The sequence below is a fragment of the Ailuropoda melanoleuca genome, chromosome 11 (assembly GCF_002007445.2).
Source record: "Ailuropoda melanoleuca isolate Jingjing chromosome 11, ASM200744v2, whole genome shotgun sequence".
NCBI lineage: Eukaryota > Metazoa > Chordata > Mammalia > Carnivora > Ursidae > Ailuropoda > Ailuropoda melanoleuca.
In genome coordinates this window covers 17624849-17638976 of record NC_048228.1, presented here as the reverse complement: position 1 = coordinate 17638976, position 14128 = coordinate 17624849, and the positions used below count along the sequence as shown (strand labels likewise).

General features: G+C 32.7%; 1 protein-coding gene across 1 annotated transcript in view; it reads right to left on the bottom strand.

Annotated features, from left to right (window-relative positions):
* LOC100465545 (bifunctional heparan sulfate N-deacetylase/N-sulfotransferase 4) overlaps positions 1–14128 on the bottom strand; it is a 270808-nt gene that overhangs the window by 222753 nt on the left and 33927 nt on the right. The window contains exon 2 of the mRNA XM_034671694.1: positions 9873–11099. Coding sequence (XP_034527585.1) covers positions 9873–10850 — 978 coding nt within the window. The 5' untranslated portion in view covers positions 10851–11099. The remainder of the gene's footprint in view (positions 1–9872; positions 11100–14128) is intronic.

Below are 14128 nucleotides of genomic sequence, written 5' to 3'. Positions count from 1 at the left end.
TTAATATAGAGTATAATAAAATATTGTACTTTTAAATTTTCTCAAGTATGATACTGTTATTATGGTTACTGAAGGAGAATATCCTTTTCTTAGGAAATCAACACTGAGGTAGTTAGAGATGAAACCTGATGTTTTGCAACTTACTTTCAAAGCAATTGCAAATACGAAAACTTGAAAAAAATGATGGTCATTAAGTACAAAAAAGCTATTCAACCTTATAAATAATTAAGAAATGCAAAGGACAACTCATGTACAATTTTATGTCCACCAAATAGCCAAAAATATTAAAAGTCTGACAATACCAACATTGGAAAAAATAAATACTACAAAGAAATTGTTTCATGAACTAGAATTATAAGCATCAGTGCAGATGAATCTAAAGAATAAAAGGGGGAAAATTGCAGAAAATTCATACTGTATGTATGGTAACATTCACAATGTATGGTAGCTCTCAAAATTCAGGATATTAATTACCTCTCCAGCAGAAAAAGTGGTATGTGACTGGAAAGGTGGTGGTAATATTCTATACCCTAAGCTAAGTGGTACGGACAAGGCCATTTTCCTTCTTATCATCCTTTAAATAATATTCATCATATACACTCTTTAGAATGTATGAAATGTTTCAAAAGAATAACAACAAAGGAACACATCGGAGGAATATTTGATTTATTTGAAAAAAGAAAGTAGCAGGTGGAAATTATCAGCCCCAGTAAAGAGCTAGAGAGCGCAACTCAGAGTAGACATGAAAATTATGAGTTGAATGAAAATAAAGTTCAATGTCTATAACTACTTTAATACCATAATTTATTATCCAAATAATAATTAATAATAATAATAACAACAATAATATTCTAGCTGCCTCAGTATTATATAACCAAGATGCTTTATTACATGATAATTTATTTCAGAACATGCTGCGTATTTCTATGGGGAGTATAAAAGGAGTAAATTTTTGTTTTGTTTTGTTTTTCTCTTTAGTTATTCTTCAGAAATGAAACCATTTTGTGGTATCTTTTGATGGTTATCATTAACAAAAACATGGTGGCCTTAGCTCAAGAGGCTCATTATAATCTGAGCATTAATCACTATTTATATCATCACAGAGAATGACAAAATATACAAAACTTCCCCGTAACTACCCCAGGGCTTTTAGTCATTAACAATGAGATTTAAGAACTCTATTCGGGGTTGTTTCTCTACCTTGCTGAGACTTGGCTAGCCTGGTGCTTTTGCCAAAATATTTTCTTTTTTTTTTTTTTAAAGATTTTTTATTTATTTGACAGAGATAGAGACGGCCAGCTAGAAAGGGAACACAAGCAGGGGGAGTGGGAGAGGAAGACGCAGGCTCCCAGCAGAGGAGCCTGATGTGGGGCTCAATCCCAGGACTCCGGGATCACGCCCGAGCTGAAGGCAGACGCTTAACCGCTGTGCCACCCAGGCGCCCCTGCCAAAATATTTTCTAACATTTTCTCTTTCCCATGGAGTCAATTGCTACATCTCAAGTAGCAAAATGGAGCTCATGGACTTTAATTGTGCTCTTCCCTTGGTGTATCAAGAGATTGTTCTCTGCTCAGTAATTATCTTATACTGTAAACTAACCAAAGTAAGCACTCATGTTAGTGTTAGAGCCATTACTATTTAACCCGTTTTGAGTGCAAATGAATTCAGGAAATGTCCAATCTTAAATTAAAATCAGATTTGTATATGAAAAGCTTTTAAAATTATTCTGAGCAGAAAATCATCAAGTCTTGTTTTAAAATATGCTTTTTAAAGAAATAATAATTAGCTGATAGCCAGAAAACAGGTTTAAATGAAAGTATGCCTCTAAAACCCTTGTTTGCAACAAAAACGCAGGCATGTTCACAATGAACACTGCCATCAAGAGAATAAACACATAAAAACCAAATAAAAATCTTTCATTAAAATATAATTTCTGGAAACTGTAACTAAAAATGAGGATTTAGCTTCCTTGTACTTTTTATACTTAACCCCTGTACATCACTCCACATTTCAGGGATATTTATGGTAAAGAGTCATTTGGTACACCTCACAGTCGAGTTAGGAGGGGGTCATATCGCAATTCTTGTTAATCAAGAGGTCATAAATAAGAAGGAAATAGAATTCAAACTGCCAAATTCCAGATAAATGATTGTTGCCTTGTCTGTTGCATGAACATCATGCTGTTCTCAGTTAGGCATTCCTTTAATTTTATTCCACTGGACCACCAGCATTTATTGAGGTTTCAGGCTTTCTTCCATACAATTAATGAAGAGGCTGTCAGATGGCTACTATCTTAGTACATGGAACAATTTTCCTCTATATGAAACTAACTTGGCATAATCTTGGGTTTATTACAGGATATCCAAAAGATGCATTCATCCTGTTTTCCTTCTTTGATTCATTTCCCTTTAGTCATCATCACTGAGATTAAGCTTGATGATTTCTAAATCTATACTGCCACCTCTGACAGTGTCCAAAAATTTAGACTTGCTTTTTTAAATGCTTACATCTGAATAACCCACATTAAATCATTAGACCTTAAACCGAACCCCTAATTTCCCAACACCCTTTATTTGCCTGATTCTGCGTATGTTAATGCATTCACCAGGAAAAACCATGATGTCATCACATCTCCACACTTTTCTCTGTTCCTCCATTAAGTATGTGCCCAAGTCCTGTCGATTCAACTTCTGCATGGGCTCTCCCAATCTCCCCTTTACATCCTAACTGCCACCAAACTAAATCGAGTAAATCTTACAGTTCAGGTTCTGTCCTAGTAACTTTCCACGTCTTAACTCACTAAGGGCTCACTATAATGCTAAGAAGTGGGTTTTTTTACATCAGTGTTACAGATCTATCATCTGAGAATTGGAGAGGTTAAGAAACATGTCCAAAGTTAACTGGTTACTGCTGGCACTGAGACTCAAGCCCAAATCCACACCATTGTTTTCTAAAAGAAAGCTTAGACATTTGTGACAGTCTGGGTTTGTTTGCTCTGCCACTTATTAGCTAGATGAGTATCTTGATATTGCCAAGCCTCATTTTATTCATTCCGCAAATGTACAAAAGATTTCCTCTTAGTGTTGTTGTATTAAATGATATACTTCCTTAATTATTAATGATTAGCACAGTGCTTAATGTATATTAATATGCTAAATAAATATTTTAAAAATAAAAATATGTAAGAATTATTATTTCTTTATTGTTGTAATATGTTCTTTAAGAGGTCTCGACAAAAAACATCCCTGGTTCAAACAATATATTTTTCTTCAATCCCAGCTCTGATCATGTTACTTTCTGATTTAAAATTTTCAGTGACTCAAATAGTATCCTTCTGTCAACAAAATTCTGTATTGTGGCCACAACCAGTATCTTCAACATTTAATAATACTTTACTTTCTTACTTAATCATCTAATCAACACAGACAACTTACCATTTCCCCAACTCTGATATTTTTAGCCAAATCTTAGCTTGGGCTGATCCATTGACCATGAATATACCTCCCCTTCTAGATTTGTTAGTATTCTGTCATACTATGACAGAGAACTCAAATGCTACCTCTTCCATGAAATCTCCCTAATTCCTAGAAGAAATACTATAGCCCCTTCTTTGTTCCCATTGTCCACATTTTGTCATGGTATACATTGCATTCTACCTTGTAATGCAGATAATTGTGAACATGCCCTGACTATACTAATGAAATCAAGAACGAATATTTTATGTTTGTGTAAATTCTATAATTAAAAAATGACACTTGGAACCCATAGATGAGAAATAATGACTTCTCACCTATATACAGATATGAAGTTGATACACAAAATAGAAGTGTTTTTAGTTAAATGCCGAATTTGGAAGGGATATTGATAGTATTATTTTCTCTTTTTGTTCCATTCTTATCATTTAAAAGTGTACTTTTATATCACTTTGGTGATTTTTTAAGTAGAGACTCTTTCACTTCCATAAATAAATCTTTTTTTGGAAGAGAGAGTTTTTTCTTCCATTGACAATGTCAAATGTATGGTGCCACATGAAAAAATTCAGAAGAAAATCAGACATTTACATTGAGCTTATAAATGAAAGAAGGAAAATTTTTATTAAATACATCTATATGGTGGCTGTCCTCTTCCAAGCCTAGAAACAAAATTCAAGTTTTGTTTGAGTTTTTCTGAGATCACTACTAACTTTGACAAAATACATTACATAGAGCATCTCTTTTCAGTCAAGCCAAACTCAGCTTACAAAAATATTTTAATTGACACAGTGATTCCAACTATGTTTATATAGAAAATGAAATCATTCTTACATTAAGCCTCTGATAGTGTCCGCTTATCTTTTGAACCAACTGAGCATCTTGAAATAGTATACCTAATTCTTGCAGCTGGGCATCTAAGGATTCCACGAGTTACTAAATGCAGTCCTTTCCTTAGTGTCCTAAGGATTAAGGAGTTCTAGGTCAGTGTCAGGGCTGCAATTTCAGCAAGTCCTGCTGATGGTTCCTCTCTTCTGTGCAGCATTAGTGTTATGCCTGAGCTCCTGCCTTCCAAGTTCCCTGTCACGTTCCCTATGCTGAACTCCATGTTGTCATATGTTGTCACATCCTACCTTTCTTCTATGATTAGGGCACTGCCTTCTGTGCCATTTTTCTCAGGTAGAAGACTTTCTTTGCCTGCAGACTAATCCCAGAACTGGGTACCTCAGTCTGTTGTAAAATATTTTTGATAAAACTAATCCCATCTGCATGGACCACTACTTAGTTGGTATATACCCTTACTGATTGCATGTCGTGCTTACTTAGAAACTGACAAAGAACTTTCAGATGCTACTTGTTTGGTTGTCGGACTGGGCCATCCATTCAACCTTATCGCGTGGACTGTTCTGCATTGCTGAATCTACACTGGGTGAACTGTGTCAAATCTGGATTCCATTTATCATACATAATTGTTACTTTTCAGCTCCTTTTTTGATAGTGATCCATTCAGTCTAGGATATCCAGGATTCTTAAAAAAAATGTTTCCCTATTAATTTGTCAGATATAGCCATCTGTTTCAGTTTTAATTATAAAATGTTAGAAAACTAATCTTTTCAATTATCAATGTAGCCTGTCATCTTCTGTGTCAATATTCACAGCACCAATAAGTTCCTGTTTTCTTAGATCATGACTTTAGAAATCATAAGATTTTTTTCTTTTTCTCTTTCAACCTTATTCAAATGATTAATCAAGATTTTAACATTTTCTTCTGTGATAGGTATCTTCTTTCCTATTCATAGCAACCTGATCCCTGTTAAATGTGATAATTCCTACAAATGTTTGAACTGATATTTTATTTAAATATTTACATTAACAATAGAAAAAAAACTGCTCAAATATTTTCATTGTATCATTTTTGTGTAAAAGTGGCTTTCAAATAGGTACTGGAAGTAACCAAAACTCATTTACCTGTATTGTAAGATCCTTTATTAATTGTCTCCTTTATATCTATTAACTTAACATCTTTCAAGTTTCGGTCATTCAATCAGCACAATTTCTTTTGCACTTTAACTCTTTGAACATATGATTTTCAAATCAGGAAATATGTAGTCAAATAAATGTATGAAAATATCCAGGTTAAGATATTGCTAAATTGTTTTATCTGGATCAAGCCTTAACACTAGTCTAGGGTACAGATCCATTAAAAACACCACGTGGAGGCAAAAAAAAAAAAAAGAAAAAGAAAAAAAAAAAGAAACCAATTAGCTTGCTGACCTTCTTCTTTGTTTTGTTTTGCTTTATTTTGTTTTGTTTTTTGATTCCAGGTTTACAACATAGATTTTTTTTCTAGTTCTACCCCTACTTAAAATATACAAGACATTTGTTTTGAGACAAACCTCAAAACTACCCTTAAATTATTTTTCTTAATGTAGTAAATAGATTCTATGACTAATTAGTCCTGCACTCACCAAACAGTTAAAGACAGCATAATAATTGTCAATGAAATGTTTTCAAATCACGTCTAAGTTTCCTTGTTATGTACTTTCTCTTATGTACATGTATGAGAAAAACTGTCTCATTGTTTAATTTTGGAGTTGGCTCATGTACATGAAGATGCTAAGTGACAGTTAAGGCCAACGATTATTCAGGGACTCAACTTAAGGAGAAATTCCCATACTGGGGTCATTAGGACAGGTATCACCTTCTCATAAGAAGTAGGAATTAAGATATCTTTTGAAATATAGATAGATTCAAAGAACGTACTTTAGTCAAGGCACAGAAACTGAGAAAAGAGGTCAAGGTAGACATGAACAAGCTATAGCTGAGGAATAGACAGTGGGCTAGCCTAGTACAAGCAGTATGTATTGAGAAATATTAAGAATAATTGTTGAGAAGGTAAATTGAACTGGACCATAAAGAAACCTTAAAATAAAAAGTTTAGATTTATTAGACAGATAATGTCTTATAGTCTTATATACGGTAGATGTTCAATAAATAAATAAATATATATGTATATATATATTTCTTTAAGAAATGTAAAGACACATAAAAATACTAATAATGATGCTTTGTTGCCAACAGAGAAAGTAACAACAGGTCACAGAATTGATTAAAGCACCAAAATTATTGATAGCATCAATAATAAATCTGATTTCATTGCCCATGTGGAAGCTTATATTCACCATGTTCATGTTTTCAAAGCCCTTATTGGGAAAGAACATGTATTCTATCTTAGGAAACTATGGAAAAAGAACATATTAACTCTATCAAACATCTATGACTATACAAAATGTTAACAACTAAGGGTAAAGCATTTTCCATAGAAATCAAATTAGTGGGCTGCAAGAAGTTTTTTTAAATTAAAATTTAAATAATCAGTATAGCGCTTTATTATTTTTGCTTTCCCTAAAAATGCATTATCGCTCAACTAATCACATTTGGAATGAACATTACATACATGTAACTAAGGCCATTATAAAAATGACAGTTGTTTTCAATACTAGTAAAGTATAAGTTCAAGTATATAAGACATCACCCTAAAGAGCCTGAGGTCATCCTGCTAATAGAAGTTTAGATGTACAGAAATATTTTGTGATTGCCTGTAAGACCACACAGAAATATTACCAGGCCAAAACATGACCATATTCTCTGAATTTATTGATACTAATATTTTACAATCATTTGAAATATAATTAGTTTCTAGAAGATTATATACATGAATAATTTTTCTCTTATATCTTGAGTTTTTATATATATGATAAAATTTTGGCAACAATTAGATAATAGTTACTGCAAATGCATGAGCTTAATTTTGCTTGCCTTGGAAATGACTGATTTCTGCCTCAGTGGCTTTGGTTGGAGGACGGCATAATGAAATCAGATAAAGTATGCAAGTCTCTAAAAGAAGCTACATATATGGTAGCTTAGTTCAGGTAGAACCATGAAGTGAAATGAACATGGGTTTTCAAGTTCAATAAAAAGCCCCCAAAACTCATGCTCTTTCTACTGCATCAAACGCTGAGCCTTAAAAATGTTAATTCTTAAGCAGTATGATACAGAATCTCTATCTCAAAATGGGAAAATGTGCTCAAGTTAAAATATTTTTGGTCAACAGTGTGAAGTGATGTTGCAGGCAAAACTGGGTTTGAATTTGTTGTTAAATCTTCCCAGCTATATGTTCCAGGTTTAATTGTGGGAGTGGCCCAGGGAGAGTCCAATTATGTAAATAACCAAGAATTTTCAACCATGACCCATATGCTTTCCAATATGTGTTCGGTTGAGGAACAGAATACCTCTACTTTCTATTTCAGTATTATATAGAAAAATCTCAGTGACCATGCAATACTCTTGTTTTAGAAAATTCAGGAAGAGTTTGAGGGAAGATGGATTTCTCTTCATTTTTACAAGTGAATGAATAAATATTACAATACCAGAAAAGGAGCACGAAAGTGAAGAACATGGGAGTATTGAGAACTTTTTTACATACAATTTAAAATTCTTTTCCACAAAATCATATTAATCCAAAAATAAGGTCGAAATAGAAAGTCAAATGTCAAGGACTAGGACTAGAATTTTTACACTTGGAAAACTGTATTTCCTCTTGACCTTTAAGTAGACAAGAGGGTGATAACCCTCAGTTCCAATCAAGTTTCTGATATTCTTTGGTTAACAGTTCTGAGAAAGAATCAACAAAACCACCAAAAGGGGCAGGAAAAAGTATTTTCTTTAAAGTGACAGTCAGTGTGTGTGTGTGTGTGTGTGTGTGTGTGTGTAGAGTATATAACGAAGATATACGTGCACATACATACACAAACTATGTGTATATACATATACACATACAACATTTCTGATCCGTTCTCTGCCTATGACATTATTCCAGGTTTTGTTAAATTTCAATATTCTGTTACTCTGTTTGGGGTTATGTCACTTAAGAAGTCATCAGTGAATATTCTATAATGATAAATAGCTATTTGTTTTTATTGGAGTAAGTGAAATAGCTGAATTTGAACTGAAAATATTTGTTAGAGTTATAAAACCTTTTTCAATTCATATATTTTGTTAAATTGAAATTAGGAGACCCTCTTCTTTTAGGATTTCAGGATAGGAATCACTTAGAGAACCTTTTGAAGCATATAATCTCTTCTTAAGTTTATGAATTTAAAATAAAAATAAAACTAGCATGTATACTAATTAAAGGAATAGTAAATACAAAACAAGCAAGAAAAAAAAAAACAGAAAAATCTAGGCAGAACTCAAGAGGCATCACTTAATCCCTTTAAAACAATGTCCAAAATGAAATATTTGGGTACCAGTCATATGGTGCTTCATTCAGTGGCTCGTTAAAAACAAAATTCACTGGTTCACATGTACTTCAAAGATTTTTAAAAAGTGAACTTATATCACTGGTCTTATATTTTACTTTGGTGGTCACAAGGTCTTAGGACGGGGGAAAATGCTGTCATTTTGAAGTTGTATTGAGGTTTCGTCTTTGGGGGATAAAAAAAAACAGGAGTTCAAAAAACATGATATGATCTTAATCTTTAGTTCTCTTATAATTTTAAGTTGTGCTCTATTATTTCTGTTTATATGTTTGCTAAACTTATTTGTCTAAGAATGAATTTAGTTATATACAGGACAAGACAGGCACAAATAAGAATATTGAATCAAGATGAAAAAGAAGGAATTATTCTCAGAATTACCTAGCTAACCTAGTATACCATATTTCGCTTTTTCTTTATCTAATAGCAATTGCAAGGTGAATTTGTTACATAGTCAATTTGATCATCACTAGAAGTATGAACACTGCTGTGTTACCCAAAACAATATGATAAATTAGTAAAAGAGATAATAATGGAAGATTTCTGAGTTCTAGTCCAATACACTTTCCCTATAAAACTGTATTTTTGCTCATATCTATATTTACAAGTGTATGAATATTTCATATAAACAAACACTACATTTACTGGAAGTTACAAAAGATCTCGGTTACTTCTCCATCTTGTATTTCAACCACCATTGTCAAACCCAAGCAGAGCAGGGGATCCGTGGAGAGATGGAGTTTTATGACTATATTCGTCTTACTGCTACAAACTGCAACATGTGCTAGAATAAGGGAGACAGTTCTCCAGGATTCCACCTGGGATGGGCAAGGTCTAAGAAGAGACCAGGAGATTAAATTCAAATATTCTTTGGGATATTTTAGTTCTATCCCCTCTGAAGCATCTGGGGTATATATGTGAGGATAGTCAAGGCTTAGTTCAAAAATTTTTAAATGCCTAATTAAGTTCAAACATACCACATCTGAAAATTTTGTGTAATTAGGAATCTAAAATATTCAAAATTATATTGTATTAATACCACAGTTAGTGAAATAAAAATTATGTTATTTATAAATGTTCTTACCTTTACATCTTTGACATTCATCCTTGTTCCCTCTTTCCCAACAAAGATATCATCAATATCCACAAGAATATATCTATCCAAGGACAGTGTCAGCCTCTTCCCTGACAAGAAGGAGATGGCATCTATGAAGATGAGCTTATGTAGCCAAAAGTTTAAGTTGTTGCCAAAAAGAACTCTCTGAATTCCATCATGAAGTCCCAGATCTTGAATCACCGTCGCATAGAGTGGTTTGCTGGATAAGGATGAAAGGGATTTTTCTGTCTGTAATTCAGTTAAAAGCACAGGCTGGTAGGTTGAATGATTATATTGGAAAATAGTCCAGTCTTCCCCAGGAAGAGGGCCTTTCTCAACCTTGGGGGCTTTGGTAATATGCAGCAAAGGAGACTGAGGGTTGACAAAACAGTCCTTTAGAGCTAGATTATTGAAAAGGTTTAATGGAAAGCCTTTTAATTGTGTACTTGGTAAGCTGTTCTCATTGGCTTTATGAAAACCAATTATACTAACACTGTATTCCACACAGTATTTTTCTAAAAGCTCTCGATTCCATGAGTCCATGCTGACGTACTTCAGAATATTTTCATAAATAACTAAAATATACTTCCCTTTGCCATTATCTGTAAGAGGAGGTATATCCCCCTTGCCGGGGGCAATGACCATTTGGTACTGAAATCGGCTAGACTCCAAGATAGCTATGATATCTTGACCAAGTTGAGAGTATTGGCTCTCCACAAATAGGAGGACAGTAGGATCAGTTTTGGATGTATCAATAGGTTTAACTGTTTTTAGTTCCAATGACCGATATGGTAGACTTTTGATGTCAGCACATTCTGCTTCTGCAGTGGTTTCAATAAGTGTCATTTCCTGTTTATAGCCGGAGTAGAGGAAATAGGCAGAAATGACAATACTCAGCAAGCAAAAGGTAGCTAAGAGAACAATCAATGTTCGAAAACTTCTCCGAAGCTTCACAATAAGATTCATTTTTTAAAATACTGCTTTGGAAGTTTATTCCAATTTCTTTTCCTAAAGTGCCATAGTGAATAAAGTATGAGATGGTGCAAATATCACTCCCCACAAGTTCATGTAACCATTGCAAACCATGTAAAATGTTTGAAGGGATCACAAATTAAGTTAAAGCTAGAAGGCAATGGAGCAGGAGATCAAAAGTTGAAGAAGAGATTTTGAACTTGTCCAACACCAAATATTGACGCAGAATCCTTTAAACATCATCTGAAAAAAAAGGAGAAATGTAATAACCAAGACATAAATAGAAATAGAAATATTATGTGATACAGATGCTTATATATAAGAAACATACATATCGAAGATAATTTTAGTGTTTTAATATGTTAAAATATTAATAGCCTGAAGTTTACAGTCTAGGTTTTTACTATTAGAACAGATTTTTTTCATGTCCTCAAGAATACAGAACCTTATTTGATTTTGGCAAAGAGTATACATATACACACACACATATTGAGATCATTTTTCAAACTAGCCATCTCAAAAAAAAAAGAGAGGTAAGAAAGAAAGCTTTAGTGTAAATGTTAATTACCACAAAGATGGCTTCCACAGGACTGGTAAACATTATTTACATAAAGAATTAGGAAATCAAATATTTGTGTGGGAGTTAGAACAGTGAAACATGCTTTTAAGTATGTTAAGTATCTAGAGTGCCAAGCTGAGGGAATGATTTTGTCTTAAGTATATAGTTGTTACAGGTTTTTCCCTTTAATAACATACCCTTTTCTGAAGTTACAGGGAGACACTGGCCTTCTTCACTGTAACAGCCAAAATAGACAAGATTTCTCCTCTATTCTTACAAGCAAAGTGAGAGAGAAGCTATGGGAGAAAGAACAAAATGGGAACAACCATCCTCAGACCCTTCTAATAAGAGGCCAGGAACCTACATGAGAAGGAAAGCTTTGACATATTTGTCTCAAAGCACATTCCTAAATTTGGCTTACTCCTATAATCAGAGTTAAAATGGAATTTTTATTAATTTTTTTATTCATTATTAATTTTTATCCACTATCAACTGTTCTATTTCCCTATCATGTTCTTTAGTTCAAAAGAAAAAGAATGTAGATAGAATTTTAAAAAATCTTCCCCAAATGGCTTCACCACAAATGGACATGTTTCCATTGGTAGATTTTTTTTTAATGGATGACTCTGATTTTTACTGAATTGCTAAAATTTTTCTTCATTCTCCTCAAAACTGTTTTAGACTCTTTATGGAATTTTCCATTTCCCAGTTTGCCAAACTAGTGGAAAGCAATCAAAAAGTTCATGCTTTCAATCTGTGATACATATACTTAAATACACAATAATGCTGTATATTATTGACATACAACGTCATAAAAATCAAAATAGCTTGTATTATAATGTAAGAGTTGTATATTGTATATATTGTATCATATTGTAAATACTTTATGGGTTTCTGTATTTTGTTTTTTAAATTTAAGGAATCTGTGCAATTAATGATTATTAATGATTAAAAATGAGTGATTAAAAGATTAAATGATTACACTTTATAATATTATGTCACTACTTCCATTTTATGTTTTCTTGTTCTGAAATACATTTTTCTTCGTTGGCAATTTAAATGAAATTCAATAATAACTTAAAATAACTTTTGTTTATGTCTTAGATTTTGGAAAAAAATTAAAACAATCTCAAAAATCCATAATTTGAAATTTTACAATTTCTACCAGACATTTTAATTCTTCAGATTCTAAATATATATGCATATATATTTAGAAAGAGAGAGAGAAACTTGAATTTTTGCTTGTGAAAGACAGTAAACCAATTTGAAAAACCTTCCCAGTGATTTCATATTTACTTTAAAGGAAAATTAACTTCCATGTTAGGGACTTATTAATACTGGTATCAAATATAATTCTTTAAGATAACTATTTGTTTTCCAAAAACTTTTCAAGTGTTTCAAAATTCTATTACCTATAAATAAATTGAATTGTATTTTACTAAAAACAAATGAAATACAGCAATAAAAAGGCTTTGGTTTGGTTAATATATATAAATCAATTATACTCTATCCTGTACTTTTATATGTATCTGACAATTTTCATAAAGTCTGCTTTAAAACTAAAAATTAAATATATGTAATAAATATTGAAAGAAATTTGAAATTTGCCAAAGGAAATTATACAGTCTTGTATTATGTCTATTACTAGACTTCTCCAAGCTTATGTATTTGATTTAGAAATCCATTTAAGTATACATGGAATTAGCCCCATCCCCACCCTTCCACTCCCCATATCACACACAAGAGCAGAAATCTATTTAATCCACATACTTTGGGGGTTTGCTTAGAATATAAAAAATAAATTTAGTTGGGAATTTAAAAAGAAACTAAATGTATGAAAAGTTAATACTTTGTTAAATCCTTATCTATTCTGACATTAAAGATGTGATTTTTATTCTTGAACACACAAAAGATGAGATGTCAGTTTTGCATATTAGAACAGCTCATCTTAATATGCAAGTGAAAAAAAATTAAAAAGCATATGGAACTAGAATCTGCCAACCAAAAGAATAAATAAAATTTAAATGTGACATTTATTTAACATTATTATGTTCAGAGTTTGAAGAATGATAGATATATATTATCACCATTGTAGATATGTGAATTTGAATGAGTGTGAGTATGAGTGTGTGTGTGTGTGTGTGTGTATGTTTTAACCTAAGGAGTTATCCTTCCCATTCAATTCTCCCACTTACCTTTCCCTACAAAAATTAGCCAGTGGAAGTGAGGAAGTCTGGACAATAAAAGATGGTATACCAAAGATGTTTATTTATGTTCTATGCCTTAGATAGGAGATGGTTTAGCATTGTTATGGGTGCCAAAGCGATGTAGTCTATGATTTGTCTGAATCTCTTATTGTGAAATAATAGAAAAATACACACACACACACACACACACACACACACACACACACACACACACCTGCCCTCCAGTTCCTGGCAGAAAGAACCTAGAACGTGTAATTTCCTAAGTGATGAGAGCGCTAGGAGCATCTTTTGTTCTAATATTTGGTCTTTGATCCTGGTTCCTGACACAGAGCTCCTAAAGCCCTTCGAATTTCCTGAGTGATAGCAGTATCTTTTGTTCTAATGAGGCAATGCTTGGTGGGCTCCTGGTGGTCCCTAGAAATACCAAGGCCTGTTTAGAAGCTTAGAACTTTCAGCTTTGCCCCCATCCTGGAAATTGGGTCAATGATGGATCATGACCAAATGAT